The 19,466-nt window shown below is 39.8% G+C and overlaps 1 protein-coding gene across 1 annotated transcript in view; it reads left to right on the top strand.

Annotated features, from left to right (window-relative positions):
• Window positions 1-6,648: 6,648 nt before the first annotated feature.
• fam189a2 (family with sequence similarity 189 member A2) overlaps window positions 6,649-19,466 on the top strand; it is a 38,572-nt gene continuing 25,754 nt past the window's right edge. The window contains exons 1-2 of the mRNA XM_042421985.1: window positions 6,649-7,953; window positions 16,180-16,236. Coding sequence (XP_042277919.1) covers window positions 7,675-7,953; window positions 16,180-16,236 — 336 coding nt within the window. The 5' untranslated portion in view covers window positions 6,649-7,674. The remainder of the gene's footprint in view (window positions 7,954-16,179; window positions 16,237-19,466) is intronic.

Genomic DNA, 19,466 nt, shown 5'->3' with positions numbered 1-19,466 from the left:
CAAAAAAAATGTATCCACCATATTACAGCTGCTCCTTTTTCCATGATTGTGTTTGGGGGAAAAAATGCTTTTTGAGCCCCTGTTGGACTTTGAAGTTGTAACTCCATGGTTTGGCCACTAAGTCCAATTGACCTCCTGGGGGCTTGCTTTTACTTCTGGAACCAGGAACCCCTGAAATAACTCCTCCCACTTTGCAATTGTATTGTACTTTGTAACTGACGTGCTAACATGTTTCTGGCTAGCTAGCGTGTTAGTGGTTAGCTCACCAGCTACAGTACTTGGTGAACTAGCCCTGTGAGTAGTCAGAACGTCACCAAACTTCTTGAACTACATATTTTGCAAAGATACACAGATATATTTTGTTGTACAGCTTTGGTGTGACCAGGCCTTATGATTCATTTTTCTTATTTTTGCTACCTTTGGTGCTCAGCATTCATACTGTGCTGTTTTTGCACTGCACTTCCCAGCCAGAAAGGATTTGTCAGTCTTAATTGTGTGGCCAGTAGAGTGATGTATTTTGCCTTGGAATGTTTTGCTGAAGAAAAATCTGCAGGTGGCGCTCTCTTCTGTCTGTTCAGTCATGGTGGCTGTCACTGCCTATGCTAACAACCCACTTAAAGGATGAGTTTTTCTTGTCAGCAAATCTCATGTGCAGACCAAATACAACAATTAATTGATCTACCAACAATATAGAGCTCCATTGTTGTCCAAAAACTATTAAAGACACATTAATGAGTTTCTCTGTTGCAGTGGGTGACATGTTTTTTCATTACCATGAACACAATCCAATGCTGAAAATAGTCCCCAACAGATGCACTGTTTGCTCCTGTTTGAGTAACATTAGCTGAGCCTTTTTAGAAAACAGAAACAATATATTTGTGAGCTGTTTGTAAAGATTTACATCTTTAGTAAGAACCAATGGGCTTTGGGCTGAGAGTCACAGAGTGCAGAAGATTGAAAATATTGAGAGATGTATTAACACATTGGTTTTGGTCTTTTCATGGGATTTGCTTAACAGTGAGAAAAATCTGGAATACTAGCCTTACCTTTTTAAAGCTGTGTCCCATTTCAGGAGAACTTCCTTTGAAAAGTGAATATATTATCAATGCTGCCCCATTCCAAGGACCCCTCTGAATGCGTGTGAGAAATACAGCTGTCTTTCGCATAAACTTTGTGGTCATCTGTATTTCAAAATCCACTGTAGTCCAGTCACTGCATTCATTTGGCCCATGTCAACTTGTAAAATTGGGAAATGTCACATGACCACAGCATATTCCATACATGTTTGTACAGGAGATAAATGATGGAAGCCAGGAATAAACTGCAGTGTTTGCTCCTGTTAGTACTGGTGACATGTTGTTCATCATTACACAGTAACAGTTTACAGTCACTTACACATTGTGACAGAGAGAAATGGAATGGATATATTTACTATTAAAAGGGAACTCCATCGATTTTACATGCCAATGCCAATGTACTGTAATGTCTGAGAAGATGAGTCAAGTGACATCACTTGAGTAATCTTTGTGTTGGCTTAGAAACTACAAATTCATGATTCATAATCCTTATAGAAACCGATAGCTCTTTCAATGGGGCATGTGAGTGTTTTTTAAGATGAACTTGAAAAATGTGAGGCCCTTACCATATCAGTTGATATTGTGCTTTAATGTTGCATATTCCAAGATTTTCATTAAAATAAGCACAAACAAGCTGACAGTTTACAGGGGTCCCCTGCGCAGTAGTCCAATCTGCCAGGTTGGTAATCTGACCTCATCTGAAAGACACATCTTTATGGGCCATGACCTTCGAAGGAAGCAACCCATGAATTGAGACACAGCTTCTTTTATTATTCCAAACAAACCAGAGACATAAAAAAGATCACATGCTTATGCCAGTGATCTTTTCTTGACTAAAACCTACTGTACCAGACGTGGAATTTGTAGGATAGCAAATGTAAAATCTTTTATCAAATGTCTGAATCATTTTTGTGTTATGTCTGTTGGGTTTGTTGTCATGTCAGATTTATTTAAATGAAAATATGACAGATTATTATTTTAATTCTATGCTGGAGTGTAAGCATACTTGAAAGAGAGTGCGCATTAACAATCATCACCATCAACTGTGGTAATAGTATGCAATAAAATGGTGTTGCGCAAGTTATACCCAGATGGAAACCTGTGATAGATGAAGCCACATTAGCTAACCCACAGAGATGGGGGATGGGGGTACTCTGACCTGGGTGTTGGTGTCTGTGGTGGAGGCAGTCGCCTGTCTTTGGTCTGGGCTCCACCATCAGTGTGAATGAATGGTATCCCTCATGTTTCAAATACACTTGATTGTATATCTCAGTTCACTCTTTAACTCCACACATGAGTTACAAAGTGCTTTCTGTCAGAATCTAAGTGCTAATGAGTGACGTCCTTCATATGGACTGGCATTGAACTCATGGAGTATACTGTACTATGTGACGGCAGAGGGTTACATTACAAATGAAACAGAGAGAATGAGAAGAATGACTGGACTGTGTCTGCTGAGTTTTTCCATGTTTTCACCGTAAAACACCAAATAAAAGAAGTCTTAACCACATTCATACAGTATGTACTGTGTTCATTCTGACAAATAGAGATGTCAGGGAAACTATTGAAGCTTCATATTAGCTTCAGCTGAACTGTAGAATAAATGTTTGCACAGCGTGAGAACTGTGGATTTTGCCCCCCAGCTCTTGCTGTAGTCACTCTACAAAAGAATTGCCTCACTGTCAGTATGGAGAAGAGGAGTCATTACAGCAACCTATAAATCTTTGAATATACATGAGATGTGATCTTATTGTATTAAGATGGTCTAAAACATACAAACCTATCCTTTATTCTTCTGTTTCTTCTCCTTGCTCATTATTGTACTAGTCTAGCGTAGTGTAGTCTGCATTTGTATTATTTGGCTAAGTACAGTTAAGAAACAACCAGCATCATTTAAAGGGTCAAATCACCCAAACCATCAACAGTTATAGGGACGTTTTCATCTGTAGAGAGTAGGTCAGTCAGGCAAGACAACACACATTATAAGAATGCAGAAGCTTTATTTGATAGAGACTTTAGCATTGGTCCCTTTGATTAGTAAGATGTGTAGGGATAGAGCCCCATGAAAAGCAGCCAATCAGAGATCCCCCTAGAGAGCCACAGACAGGACCTTGACATTTGGAGGGAAGAGCCATAGATTATCTTTCAGGTTTATTAAGTTGACAAAACTGATAGCATGTGCTGCCAATGTACATTGATGATAATTTTTCACAACTGTAATATTGTATAGGCTGAATGCATTAAGTTTGACAACCTGCTAACTGAACCAGTGAGACAGGGAGACATGTTAATTAATTAAAATGAATGTAACATTAATTAGTTACAAAGGATAATTATAGTAAAGTAGTTGATTTTGTTGTTTTTGTTTTGTTTTTCTTTGTGTTTCAGTGTGATCTGCAGTAAGGTATTCACAGTGGATCATACTCCTGGAAAATCAATAGTTCCTGGCAGGTTGAACAGGCAGGGATTTGACACCACAATGTTCAGCAGGAGATGCAGATACTTCATCTATTGATAGTGTTGAGGAGATACGAATGTCAAGATGCTGCAGCCTCCAGGTTAAAGAACAAACTAGGTTCATGAGAATAGTACTGTCTCACCTTTGACCCTCTGTTCAACTTGCTCAGGCAGAATAAGGTATTTGCATTGCTGGACAATGAGGTATCTGCAGTGTTTTTTGGGTTGATAACAGAACCGGAACAGGCAGGCAATCAGACTAGCAGCAAAGTTCAAAAGACCATATAGAGGTGGGTGAACTCAAAAAAGGCAGGCAGGAGTAAATAAAACACAGCAAGCAGGATAGCAAGACAAACAAGCATAAGTTTGGAACAGCAGGGAAGCCAAAATAAAACATCTGCCAGAGTAGTGCGACGTAGGTGTGACAGGTTCTGAAATGACAAGAGAGTCGGTGGCTGGCAGACAAATAACAACCTGACTGTCACCATGACAACAACAAGCCATCACTAATATCTGTCACTTTACCAAATAGCTTGGTCATTTGCCATTTCATGTCAACCTGTAGAATTTGATAGAATTCTCTGAAATATTGATTTCCTTTAGGGAGATGTTTGCTGGTTGTTTATCAGTAGTATGAGGATAACAGCAGTCAGTGGAGGACAGGTGTTCATGATATGGGGACCTTATTGAAGGCTTAAAGAGTCAGTTCACCCATATTACAATGAAACTTATTTTCTAACTTCCCTTTATTCTCTGCATGCAGATAGTTTTGGTTTTAATTGTGCAGGTTTTGAGATGTCTGTCCAGGTACAATAGAGGGGATGGGAATTTTAGTTTGTGCTGCTCAGAGCACTGAAAAATCTGCAGCACTGTGTCTTCTCACTGTGACCAGTTTTCATTGGAACTGCTTTCTACCAAAGAAATAGTCCTGAAGATAGTTGACAGTGTATTATATATATATGTATAGATTATCTGTGGTAACAGGGACACTCAGGGTCATTTTTCAGTGCTGTGCTGTCACCTCCTTTGTATTAGGTTGAAGGCAGAAATCTCAGAGAGATATTTAAAAACCTGGAGGAACAAAACCAAAACTATCTGCATGGAGAGCTATTGTACCAGTAAAGGTTTAAAAAGGAATATGTTTTTGCAAATTGGTGGAAGCTGCCTTTTAAGTGTGTAAAGATTCCATTTGAAGCATATGGAGAAGATGAAGGAAGTACAACATTTCCAATACTGGCTTCCATTATATAGTATTATATACTAGTATAGGGCAGCTGTGGCTCAAGAGAAGGTTGTCCGCTAACTGAATGATCGGCAGTTCAATCCCTGGCTCCTCCATTCCGCAAGTCAAAGTGTCCTCGGGCAAGACACTGAACCCCAGATTGCTCCCAAAGGCTGTATGATCGGTGTGTGAATGAGCTTTAGATTAGATCCTGATGAGCAGGTTGGCACTTTGCATGGCAGCCTCTGCCATCAGTGTATAATGTGTGTGTGAATGGGTGAATGTTTGCATATGGTCGAAGACTAGAAAGGTGCTACATAAACGCAGTCCATATATAGTATACTATGTGCCTTTTTTTTACCGTGTGCATTTTTTGTGTATGGCATAAAGATCGATAGCAAAAAACACACGGAGTCCCAGTTACAGTCTTCATGAGTAAATGGAAGTGCCTCAGGTGTCATCATGTGATCTAAGTGTGAAATGTCAGTCTTGTGACAGCAATTGGTGACAATTTGTTATCACGTGAGCAGTGTGCCACACTTAAGTCACATGATGACACCTGAGCCAAGAAAGCCAATAGGTTATATATGAAATGATGAAAATGAGCAGATCTGCTTTAAAGAACAGCTGCAAGCAGTGAAGCTCAGCAGGTCTTGTAAAAAGAACTGTGTTGTTTGGTATGTTGTCAGCAGAGATTTAGTGATGGCTGGTAAATAGTCTGCTCAGGCCACAGCCAGGTCAACACTGCTGTCACATGATTTCAAACAGCAGCACATATTATTCAAGATTTATCACTGCTGCTGGTACAGTCCAAGAACAATGTGTGAAGGTGACACAAGATTCAGCCACAGGTAGATACTGTATAACAGCATGGTGGATTATGGTCACAGTTTTTTTTAACCTTTCATTCTTTTCAAAGGGGAATGATGTTTTTTCAAGGTAGCATTTTAAATACTTTGTTATGGATCTGCAATGCAAGTTGGCACTGCCAAACTGCACCTTAGTCAACCTGTCTCACCTCCTTTTAATACAATACACACTTTTATTCAGCTCTGACTGTCAAAAATTCCTGAAATACATGTAAGAAATGTTTGTGCCTAAACCTAACCAAACTTTATCTACAGAGGTAGCACATCAGAATCTGCTTGTGTAACGTGCAAAATATGGAAGGATTTCTCAAAATCCGCTATGCACCTTTTGTGCTCGAAAATCAATTTGCATTTCCATACATACAGTGTGGGCATGCTGAAAAGTGTACTTGTTTTAGATTCAAGTTGCTTCCATCCTCTCTAAATGATGATGTTTGAAATACATGATGTTCATTTCATAATTATTTTTTTTTCTTATGTATTTTTGAATTGTTTACTTATTTGTGTTTTCTTTTCTGCAGCCAAGGGCTATAGGGTATAAGGGGTGGGTGGGTATTTTTTGTTTTTTTGTCATTTTTAAAGTGTAAAGACCTTGGAAGGAGATGTTGATACATCTTGTCTCCTGTTTTGATGAGATTGTATGCAATGTGTGCAAATTGTGGAGTCTATTGTGTTATGTTCTTGTATCCTCACCAAACTAAAAAATGTTCTTATCAATCATTTTTGTAATGGCCATGGCACTGACAGATGACCTAATTACTTACTTTAGAAGACTTGTTTGGTAAAAATGAGGATCCACATCTCAAGGGGCTTATCCTCTATTTAAATTTTGAAAGATAAATAAATAAATAAAAGGCAAGCATGACTCTTGAGCCTTTTAAGTATTCAAACAGACTACACAATACAATAGTGGGCTGCATGGGGGGCGGGATGTAATACAGATCAGGACGTAGACTTTGAAGGCAAAGACAGTGCACAGTGGTTTACATCCTACCAGGCAGATTTGACACGTGTTGGAAAGTTATCACAAAAGAAATGATTTTATTCTCTGTCTTAATGTTGAATTCACACAGTTCTATATTATGCAAGTTATTGTACCAAGTCCCTGCACTAACGACTGGCTTTAGATAGCACCCCTGGCTTTCCCAACACAGTGGTTGTTATTGATGTGTTTCAATTTAAGGCCTTATCAATCAATTTATTCATTTGAAAAATATTTTGTTTATTATTTTTGCTCAATTAAATTCAGTCAGTGAACTGCTTCATCACAACTCACCAGACCAGATGATTGTGTACCAATGAAATTTCCATCACATACGTTTAATCAGTGTTCTCCTGAGGTTACAATTAGGTTCAAATATACCTAATTGACATTTGATGTATAGTCACATTCTTTTTCAAGCAAGATCTTTATTATTATTTTCATATAACCTCCAACAATAAAGTGGGACATCACAACCAATGTGATGTATATACCTGGGGGAAATAAATTATAACAAGTTTATAATAAAGATAATAATAGATTGTTAATTCATTTGAGATAAGTGGTTCCAATGTTGTGTTTTAACTTTTGGTGTTGGGGAAACCATTTTGTTTGTATTGTGTATTAGGTCCACAGAGTGCACAATCAATAATTCCAGTGAGATATATAAATATCTAAACATTGATAGAAATGTAATGGAGTGGGGTCTTGTTTCACAGTGAGTGACCCTTTTGCACGCTCAAAAAAATGAGAACTATTGTGTTTAGGTGTTTAATTCTATGTTAGGCCTCAAGACTAGTTTGACTTGAGGAGATGTGTCCTGTTTACATGTTACACATGGTCTGCTCTGCCCCTCCCCAGGCCTGGCTTTTCTCAGCCCGCTGCCAAAATATGTGAAAGTCAATCCAAGCCGTGCCGTTCAGCGAGCATGTTATTTAAAACGGGACACCAATATGGAAGGATCACCGAGCGACTCCGCTGTACTCCGCGAGGATCCACCCTCTGATCCGTGAAAACTGCGCTTCTCCGGCTGATTCTTTGTTTTTCGTCCTGTCTGTCGAGCCTCAGATGTCGCTCCCAGTGGTGCTGCCGGGCTCTTGCTGTCCGGTTACCGGGGCTTCGCAGCTCGCAGAGCCGTCCTACCGAAACCGACCCCGTGGCTTGTCCGCCTCTTCCCGTATCGCCGGTGGTGGTTCTCGGTTGTTGCTGCCCGGTCGGCCGCTGCTCTCGCTGGGCTTGTTGCAGCTGCTGCTCGGCGGCTCCATGGTGGCGCTGTCCTTCGGAGCTCTGTCCCTCAGCAACTCTCCCCCCATCCGAAACTCCTGTCCCTTCTGGGCAGGCTCCTCGGTAAGTTAGCCACGGGCCGCTACATCACCAGTGTGCATGGCTTTTTCATGTTATATGACAATAATGCCTTTAAAATGTGTTCACATGCCTTCACACATAATGTGAATTAAAAGGCGTTTATGTTACTATTTACTATTTAAACGGAAATGACGACAGACAAAAAAAATACCATGGCTATCACAAAAGCATATCAGCTGCAGCAGGACTGACTGGTTTCCATTGCCAGTAATACTGTACTGTCAGGGATATATCAGTGCTAATACTGTAGATGCACACATGCTGAAAAAATCCCATAAAACAAGGTCAGAGCTGTAGAGATCTGACACAAAAATACAGTTTATTAGAACTTGGGTTCTATTTTCTCAACAACATGAACACCAGTCCATCAGTGGAAGAAATATCAACAAGGACAATCAGACAGGTTGTAAACAAACCAGCAGCTTATTTATAACAATTTGAAAGAGAAAACAAAAGTGAATAGAAATGTACAGAGCAGCCTCAGCTCTGACCTGCTGTAGCTGTGCAAACATTATTTGACCTCCAAATAAAATGATCATCTGGATAAACTGTCAGCTGGTCTGACTGCTTCTTTTCAATCAAAGGCCAAAAAATTAGAAGGACTAGATCTTAATCATGAGAAAAACACTAATAACACAAGTAAAATGTTTACATGTTGCTTATTTTAGCGGTAAACATAAGTTGCTAACAAAGACTTGTTGACGTGAGCTGACTGCAGACTTGCTTTGACAACACTTGGGACATGACATGTTCTTGTGTGTTATTTCAGCAGTCATCATTCAGACTTGACTTTGACTTGTTTTTATTGACTTGAGGCTTTTTTTGACAAGATAAAGTCACTTTTCAAATGCTAATGTTGTGTATTTCAGCAGTTGTCATTCAGAGACTTAAGAGACTTGCAGCTTGACTGGACAGTTGCTTGTGAAGACTTGTGACTTGACTTATCTCGAATGAGTTGAAACTTGACTCGAACTTGACTGACTCTGTACGCAGCGACACTCACTTGCTGTCTGCCCACCTGTGAAATAGTGCAAAAATGATCTTGATATTATAATGATGTACAGGATACGAAGCTCTACTAGAGGGTTTTTTGTTTGGTTTTTGATGAAACTAGGCTGCTAGTTTCTTCCAGCTGTCAGTATATGTGCTCAGCGAGGTGAAACACATCCTGTGCAGAGGTAAGGTGGCAAACAAAGCACATTCTTCAAGATGTCGTACTGTTACTTTAACTTGCTGAACATCATGGGCACCCTTTGTAACATTTTATGTAAACTATGATAAGGATAATATGGCATGTAATAGAAATCATGAGTCCATGATAAATGGGGAATTCTTGTTTGAAGTGAGCGTCTCTGGTAAAGTCCCTGCTGTACAGCAGCTCTTCCTCACAAACACAACATCTCATGTTGCTTTTCCTCCAGCCTTTTGAAAAGATTATATTGTCTAACCTCCTGGAGAGAATCCTTACTCTGCTTATTATATTTCTCCATCAATTCAAAGCTATTAAAGGATAAAACCTCTCACTTTCCACTCCAGCTCTCCAGTCTCTGCTGCAGCAGCATTCCACTGTTTCACACCATGTGTTACGTAGGGCCGTGTGTATGTTGTTCTACGGTATATATCATAAGTAGTATGATTTAGTGTGCCTGCAGAAGGCTTGGAAGCAGGCAAACACAGACATTGATGGACTGTATCATGCACTGTGGCTGTTCAAAAATGCCATGCTGAGAATAAGAAGCTGAGAGTGGAGGAAGCTGGACATTAGCCGTAGTGGAGTCTCCATTTGTGTAATGGTGCTACAATCAGCAGCTGGTTAGATTAGCCATTACCACCAGTTTACTGCAGTGAAACTAGAGGTAATACAGTGTATATATATACACACAGTCAGTGGTAGCATCTCTCAGAGATAATCCCGCGAGAACGATACCAACCATCATATGTTAGCCACTTGTACTAATAAGTTAGTTGGAGGGCTAAACCGCAAGTAGCCAGCTCGGCTAGCAAAAGTCACTAGTGCGCTTGCTCTATGGGCTCCGTAGATGTGGAAGCAATGCAGAAGAAGTTGAACTTTTTTGGCTTCATGCACCACTGAGCAACTTTCATAGAAGTGAACGGGGCCCTGCCTCTGACACTGTACCCAGTTCTCTTTATACATCCATGACAAATCCATGGTTAATATGCAGAGCAGTGTGCACTGAAAAGAAAGAAAAAAAGAAGAAAGCGTGTGTTTATGTGAGATCCTGGATGGAGAGGCGTGGGTAATGTGGACTGTAGAGCATATGAAGTTTTAAAATGTAGCTAACTTTGTAGAGATTCCTTCTCTTTACAGCTCTATCAGCTCTTCTTCCATTTCAGTTCTCCACTGCTCTCTCACACCACAAACCTGCTCGCCGAATTCCCTCTCTCTCTCTTATTTATTCACAGTACATCTTCCTCCGTCACAAATACCAAACATGTTTAAAAAAGTCTTTATGAGAAGGACTGGCAGTGACTGCATCTGAAGAGTTCGGAATCTTTACATATCACAGACGAAACAGTTTTATCTGCTGACTGTTAACACTGAATGACGCAGACATGAACGCCAATCTTTTTCCTGGGATGGTAACTCGCCCCACTCCGCCTCATTCTGCCTCTGTTTGGTTAGTACTTGTTGCCTTCGTTGGTTAGGCTGGTTAGGTTTAGGCATGAGAAGTGAGATGGTTAAGGTTAGGTTTCTGCATCCCATCCTCCAGACTCGGGAGGATGAGTACTTCTTCCACCATGTGTATAGGTTACAGTCTAGCTAGTAACATGTGAAACAAGACATGCACTTTCTCCTGTTTGCTGTCACATATATGATCATGATGTTGCCTACGTGTCTGACATAAACAGTCTATTTTATCACTTGTGTGTAAGGTGGATAATAAACTTGAAGCAGAAAGGCAAACTCTGGGGTATGAATATCATGAAACTGCACATCCAAATACTGACCCACATGGAAGTCTAGCTTCTCAGTTTGAACTCACCAGTCACACCAAGCAGACTGGTGATCTCTATCCATACAGCCTTCTTTTTTCTGAATCTCTGTAATTGTACAACGTGTTGTCGTACAGTATGGGGTGTGAAGAAACAGCCACGGTCAGTTTATCTTCCATTGTTAATGTGTTTTTGGTGGGAAGAAATGATTTGACACATAGGTCGACACGTCAGAGGACTGTGTGTATTGACTGGCTGCAGGTTTTTCAGGCTACAATTTGCAGCAAAAAGTTAAACTGTTCCCAACTTTTAGTAGGTCGCACTTTGCCGCATAAATATTTTGAGCTTCTGAAATGGTTTGTGAATGTGTAATAAAGTTTTGCAGCTGTGGAATATTTTGTGCATGTGTGAAAAAGTTTTGTGCACACAGATATAATTTGCAAATGTAAAAAGTTTTTGGAGCCGTCGAAATATTTTGTGTTGTAATTAAAATTTGTGCAGGATTTTTATCAACAGTGAGTGGGTTCACAAAGTCTGAGAGATGGACACACACATTTCCCACCTTTGTGTGCAACACTGAAGTTACAACTACAGTCACGAGTACACATTTTGACCCTGTTTTTACACGTGAATCTGTTCAAATGCAGAGTCAATCTGTCCAATCAGAGGACAGATAGTTCTGTTGCGTTCATCCCCCTGCAGGTCTTTAAAGATGGACGATGGTGGGTCTTATTGTACTTGAGGATGCTGTAGATATTAATGGTAAACATTTAATGTGTTGTGTTGTGTTGTGTATGTAGTTGTACTTACTGCTTTATGTACCCAGAATAGAACACCTTTAACCAACCTTTAACATTACCGAAGTAGCAGCATCAACATTGGCAGGAACTTTTCAAGCTGAAGGCAAACCAACTATGATGACATGTACCATAATTACATGTAGTTTGTTAGACATGAACACTAGCACACTCCTTTGTATTTACAGTTTTGTGGATTTAGGACCGTTTAGCTCCTGTGGGATTACAGAAGCGTCATTGTAAATGTGAAGATAGTATCAGGTTCATATTTGCCTGCTTACTAAGATAAAGTTAGCTATTAGCTTAGGTAAGGTTAATGATAACAGTAAGCTAGTAAATTTGCAGGAAGCGGATTATATTTTCTGTGCTGTGGTTGGTTTGTATTGATCTTATTCTGTTGGCACAGGTAGAGCTGATGGTGAGTTCATCCCAGAGAGTGTTGATGATCCTGGCTCTGAGGATCCTGTTTAGTGTGTTGGTCAGAAATGCAGGGAAATACCGACAGCTGTGGAGAGTAAGTGCTATAACCAATTACTAGAGACGGTTTCAACGCTGCTGTGTATGGAGGCACATATATCGCAGGAGGGAGTGTTGCATAGAAGATCAGGAATGACACCCAGGTAACAGCTGACCTGCCAGATACAGCGTAGGCTAACAGACAGTATTTGCATGGCAGTGTGGAACTCTCGGTCCAGGTCGTATACTTGTCAGAGTGTCACAGAAAGCACAGTTTCATCTGTATGAGGATGTAGCTTCCATTTCAGTTTTTAATTGTAAATAGTTTGCGATGCTTTATACTGTAAATATGTTACTTATGTATGTTTTGTTTGCTATGTAATATTTCTTGTGCTATTGTTTCTTTTACAATAAAGTGACTGCAGTGAATTGTTTCTGAACAAATACATGTTTGTTACATCATTTTGCCATAATTATTTTTACTTAGACTAATGGCATAGACAGATCAATTAACAGTTAATCATGACACAACCACCTCTTGCACAGCAGTGGAGTCAGTGATACATTTTCATACATCGTCATGCCTCCTAGTGATCTGTGTCTTTACAACGGCTCCTGAGTGCTCGAGGCTGGTGCAGCAGACTGTAAACCAGGCTGACGTGGATCATCTGGCCTTCTGGATTAAAGCTGTGGCATCCAAGACCTTGATAACACTCATTTTATTACCATGGCCCTCTGAACTTTTGGGATGGAGCTGTAGTCTTTGGCCTCCTTCAGTATCTGAAATATGAGAATGACAACTTATGTCTACTAACAAATGGGTGATATCAGTTCACACAAATGATATGTCTGCTAATACAGCGCTGCTTCTCACTGACATATTTAGCAACTACACACAAAGTAAATTGTTTTACTTATTATTAAAAAGATGTTAGAAATAAATCTTTCAAGACCTGCAGGTGGATGAAAGCAACGGAACTATCTGCTCTCTGATTGGACGGATTGACTCTGAATTTGACCGATTTTCGTACTCGTATCGTGCAGTTTGTAGTTGTAACCTCAGTGTTGCACACACAGGTAAGAAATTTGTGTGTCTGTCTCTCCGACTTTGTGAAACCTCACTGTTGAAAAAATCCTGCATACATTTTTTTTTTTACACATACACAAAATATTTCTACAGCTGCAAAACTTTATTACACATTCACAAACCATTTCACAAGCTCAAAATATTTATGACCATTATTTTATTCCATTGAGCCGCTCCGACTCAGTCGCCATGACCAAATCATATTCAGTCATCATGTGTGTCTCCGCCTTAACGTGCTCAAACTCAAAGGTCTATGGGTGCCAATAGACCATGGATCCCAAGTCTCTTAAACTGCATCCACGTTTCCCTCACTTGCATCCTTGTGTCTTAGTCCCTCCCACCATGGATGCACGGAGAGACGCAAGGAAACCATGCGAAGAGAGAGGAAACAAGAGGCTCTCCTCATTTCTTTATTTTGTGCCTCCTCGTCTCCTCTCTCCTCCATCCTCCTGCCTGTGACCCAGATATCAATCTCAGGGTGCCATGTTTAAAGATGTCTCAATTCCTAAAATGCATGACGCGGAGCGAGAAGAGAGGAGGCGAGGATGCACAGGTGCATCCTTTGTGGAAGTCTTTTCGGCACCCATGACATATAAAAGAGGCGTAACATACAGCTGGAATATACAGACCATGGCAGGAGAGGGAAAGGAAGAGAGAAAAAAATATATATATACATGTATCTATGTATGTACATATATGTATTTATTGTGTACATAGATAGACATGAGTGTGTTTGTGTGTATATATCACTCAATCATGTGTGTGTGTGTCATGAACACTGTTATGCTCATGTGACATAAAATACAGTGGTAGGCTATAGCAAAACAATAGACAGATGATGCCGCTCTGCCACACGTTATATTTAACTGTTGTTGCTTTAAAATGACAGGATGCTCTCATGTATCCTCGCTCCTCTGAGCAGAAATAAGAGACCCAGGATGGCCTTGAAAATGGCAGACCAGAATAACTTCCAGTTCAAGCGAGGAGCGAGGAAATATCAAATAAGAGACTTAGGATGTACCCTGTGTGTTTTTTTTCTTTGTATTCCACACTGTCAGACTGGAAAGACACATGGAGGAGAGACAAAGAGAAAGGGAGGTGGTGAAAATCATGGGAAAATACATAAATAAATAAGCTTGGGAAAAAAGAAAATCAATCCCCTCTTCTCACTTTTCAGTTTGTACATCCTTGATTCCTTTCCTCACCTCCTCTCCTCGCGTCCTAGTCCCTCCCACCTGAGATGCGAGTGGAGAAGACAAGGAAGAGACACGAAGAGAGAAGAGTCGAGACAAGAGGCATTTAACAAAATGAGACATCGTTGCCTCAGAGCCGTCATGTCACTTAAATATGACATGTGGCACAGCTGTGTCATCTGTCTATTGTTTTGTTCCAGCCTATGGCTGTATGATCTTGTCAGATGAGCATAACAGTGTTCATGACAACTTATATATTACTCTTAATTCAAATCACATCGTGGCATAATGTGACAAGAATGTACAGATGTCATACATTGTTGTTTTTAATTTAACACACACACACTACAAATGGTTCCACGTTCCAGCTGTACGTCTTTTATACATCACAGGTGCCGAAAAGACTTCCGCCAACAAGCCTCCTCTTTCCTCACTCCTCTCTCCTCAACATGCATTTTAGGAATTGAGACATCCTTAAACATGGCGTGCTGAGATCGAATTCCAGGATAAAAGTGGGGGGAGAGAGGAGACGAGGAGAAATGAGAAGAGCCCAATATACATTAATCTCTCTATATCTCTCTATATAAAGCAAGGAATCTCTGTCTGTGTGAGTGTATGTGGGTGATGATGAACTGTTCATCTGAGCTACTTCATACCTGGCAGGTGGATTGCTGGGGAAACGAGGAAGTGCAATGATGATGTGTGAAGTTGTTTGGATGCGCGGTTCTTGAGAAATATATAAAAATACCTCATTAATTACATTGATTTGCTTCTTCTTCAACCCGTGGAGTCAACAAACAGAAATCACTTGTGGTCGGAGGTGGATTACACCCGTAGTGATGGGAACTAGCATAGAGAATGAATTGAAAAGTTTAGAGAGTTAAGCTGTATTCCCGTTCCTCACACGTGGGAACTTTCTTTGTATGTTTAAGAAATTGTAGACTCTATCAATAGTCTGCATGAGAGGTGTTTAGGGTACAGACACTGTTCTCTCTAGGTATTGAGAAATCGGCCCGTTACGAACAGGCACGTTTTGAACAGGCGCTGCACTAGTGCTAATAATACTAATGCTAATACTACTTTTGCCTCGAACAATAATAATACTGCTACTACTAATAATGACAATAAAGACATGATTTCTGTAAAGACAACTTTGATTTGATATGTCCTCCTTCAGTTTTAATTCTACCAAGATGATGCATCATATTGTGTGTAATTCTATGTGAATGGGTGCTGACTTTGTTTTTATAATTCACAAACGAAACTATGACTGAATAATTGGGATTTAAAAACAATCCCCTAGGCTTCCATTGTATTTATATCTCCATGTATACAGCACAGGTTGGAGTTATTTTAACTCACATAAAACATGAATGTCTATGGAGTTATATTCAGTCCCACTGTAGTTATAACCCAGGACATGTATACAGAACAAACTCCAACTTCGAAATGCTCACTATTGCATATTACTCAACTGCACAGATGAGTTTTCATATGATTATAAAGTCATACAAAAATTATGCCAATCGACATCAATGTGCACAACCATCACGCATTTTCTTCAGGAAATGCTTCTCTAGTTTCTAAAATGTCATTTTTACTTGGATTTTTGTGTTATTGGTTTTGTTAGATAGATAGATGTTCATAGTTCTTGTGTTTTGTTTTGTTTTTTACACAATGTTGTACCACATTACTTTTATTGTTCTCCATGTGTTTCCAGGTCATTCTGTCGGGCATTGTAGGCCTCACGACATGGAGAAGGCCTATGCTGCTACTGGTAAGAGACATGAGTTTGGTTTCTTCTATTAAGATCTGATTGCATTGATTACAATATTATGCTACTGATAATATGAAATCATTACTGTTTTATTAGGGCAATAGCTCCTGACCTGGATGTTGGGACCCTCTAAGGGGTCACAAGATAAATCTGTTAAGTCATCAGACTGTTAATAGGACTAGAAAAGAGAAAAAAAAACATGCATGGTCTTATTTTCTGATATTCTCAAGTTTTTCAAATATAACAAGAAGTTACTCTTTGATTGACCTGGTCATAACCAGGTAGACATTGCCTCATTTTAAAGTCCAACTGAAATAATCATCCTTTTTGCAGTCAAAATAATGTTGATGTGTTTTAGCTGTATTGTTAATGTTGTTCGTGTTTTCTTATTAGGTAGGTAGGTACTTTATAAATCCCTGGGGGGGAAATTAAAAATTTAAAAAGCTAGAATAAAAATAATTATAGGAATGAATAAGATTAAAAACAGACATAAGCAATAAAATACTCTTAGGAGCTGGTTGGTTAGCAGTGCAGATGTCTAATTTGTGGTGCCTGTCTGACTGTGTTGTTGGGTTGGTGAGTGACAGTGTGTGTCTGTGCGCGTGTATGGGGGTGGGGGGTGGGGGTGTTTCACTTAGTCCAGGGATGAGTTATACAGTCTGACCTCCTGTGCCGCTCCGTGGTACACTGAGATAGGATAAGTCTTTTGCTGAATGTGCTCCTCTGTCTGGCCAAAGTGTGAAGTGGGTGGGTGGTGTCGTCCACAATGGCCTCTCAGCCACCATACCCACTGGGTCCAGGCTGGCTCCCAGGACAACCTCGACTTTTTTAGCAGTTTGTCTATCCTGCTGGCATCTGTGGCTTTAATGCTGCTGCCACAGCATACAACTGCAAAGAAGAATGCACTTCCCACCACTGACTGATAGAACACACTCAGCATTGTCCTGCAAACACCGAAGGACCTGATCCTCCTCAGGATGTAGAGTCGGCTCCTATTAAAAGAAAGAAAGAGAGGTCTTGGGGGAAATATCAGAAATGCTCCTTTTAATCTCAGCAGCTGGAGGGGCGTGTCCTGTCTGTGGTTGATTCAGTGTGTTTAAGCCAGTTACAGTTGGTTTTATCCACTAAGCTGATTTCTAAACTGTCATGTAAACCAGAAACCTGGTGTCTGTAATCGGGTAGAGGATTAGAGAAACCTGATCCCCAGCTAGATTTCTCCTGGAGAACACAGATTTTTCTGCCATGTAGACACGTAACCAGATTTGCAACCAAGACTGCAGGGTAAGCACAGCGGAGTGACTTTATGCAGCCCCTCACTTCAGCCTATGTCTGAAAGAGACCGGAAGCTGCCTCACTTCACACTTCCTCCAGATACAGAGGCTAGGTAAACAAACAATAGTAGTAGGATTTCACTTCTTTTTCTTGTGTTTTAGAAGTTTATATTTCGAGTAAAGAACATCTGCATATGTTGGAGCCTTAATCAGATCCAAAATATGCAAATGGACAACATGCAATTCCATACATATGACAATCGGTGGTCTGCAGACATAGATGTCTCATGTGCGCATTAGAAAACAAGGTTGCAGCCATGATAACTTTTCAGAGTTGTAAGTCCACTCTGTGAATTTATCCCATTAACATACATACAGGAACATTTTTCAATAGAATGCACTCCAGTACACCACCACTGACTACAACCTCAATAATAAACATAAAGTAGAATTATCACCTTTCTGACAATGTCAACTAAAACTGAAAATGTATAGCTTTGTAAAAGTAGAATTTATGGCAGAGCTGTTGTATTGGATTGCATTAGTTAGCATTAGTGTTCCTAATAGAGTCCTCGGTGAATGTATGTTCACTTTATGTTTTGGACTTGGACTCAAAATGAAACTTACACAAAGCAGCCTATTAAAGTCTCAATAAGTTGGTTTCCATTATTGAACTTTTGACTATTTGTTAAATTTGCACATTTAAATGCTTTCTCCGTGTCTGTCCATCGCTCACTGCACTGTCTTTCTGCTCAGAAACCAAAAAAAAAAGTCAAGAAGAAGTGTTTTTTATCACTAATACAGTTAAAATCACTAAGCCACGCATCTAAAATGAGGTTGAGGGTAGAGGAGAAACCTTGTTACTGATCTGCAGCATGTATACACAGATTTACAGTAAACGGGTTACTATACCCATTTACCCACATAACCTGGTGTCTCTGAGTAACCTGTTTATTTAAGTGCGTGAAAATGCACTGATTGACAATCAAATTTGTATTGTAGCTACAAGTCATGGGCAGACAGTGTGTGGTTAGCAGTGGTATTGAAGAGTAAGAACCAAACCAGTATCTAACGGGACCAAAGTGACATTTGCAGGTATGTTTACATGCTGTTTAATGTGCTACAGCTGAGGAGCTGATTAGCTATCTAGCTGTGGGGCACTTTTCCCTGGTGAATGTTTGTTTTGTGGCTTGCTCAACAAACTAGTTAGATAGTTAGAAGTTAGATAAGGAGACTTTAGCAGGAAAGCTTATGTGTGTTGGTGTTCAGAGTCTCTGGCTTTTTTGTTGTGTAGCAGGATGCTATCAAGATCAGTGCGACCGTCTACTCTGCCTATAATAGAATATGTTATTGCTTTATTCCAGATTTGATTTACGGTGCTGAATAAAGTATCCATCTACATACATTGATAACTAACGGTATTCTGCTGAATTTATGGTAAGGGTAGGGGTGCCATCATGAAAACGAAGAATTTAAAATATACAAGTTTCTCTCTTTTTGTTTCTATTTTTTCTCAAAGGAGAACACAGGACAAGTGATTTACATATGTAGTATGTGCATGTGTGCTGTGGTAGAAAAAAAGTTTAATGCAATTTTATTTCAGTTGGACTTCAAGAATTATACAAGCCCAAAAGGTTCAAAACCACTGAACTAGGGGTTATTGGTTCGTTAATTGTATTAATCTCTCGTTAAACAGATAGCAGGGTTAAAGTTAAACATTTGTCCCATGTAGGTCTTGAACCTTAAGCCACCTTACCATAACATTAATAATGAAATATAACATATTACACCTAACTAGAGAGAAGTAAAACACTAATGAATTAGCCAGATGGAAATAGGTGCACAGTATTATTTGTATTAGGTAGTGTTGACTATTAGACTCAGAACTTTGGTTTGCAAAGTTATTTAAACCATGCCCATCTGCCCAATGCTCAACCACACAACATGCATACACACACA

The sequence above is a fragment of the Thunnus maccoyii genome, chromosome 9 (genome assembly GCF_910596095.1).
Source record: "Thunnus maccoyii chromosome 9, fThuMac1.1, whole genome shotgun sequence".
In the NCBI taxonomy this organism is placed as follows: Eukaryota; Metazoa; Chordata; class Actinopteri; order Scombriformes; family Scombridae; genus Thunnus; species Thunnus maccoyii.
This window is presented reverse-complemented; position numbering and strand designations above follow the sequence as displayed.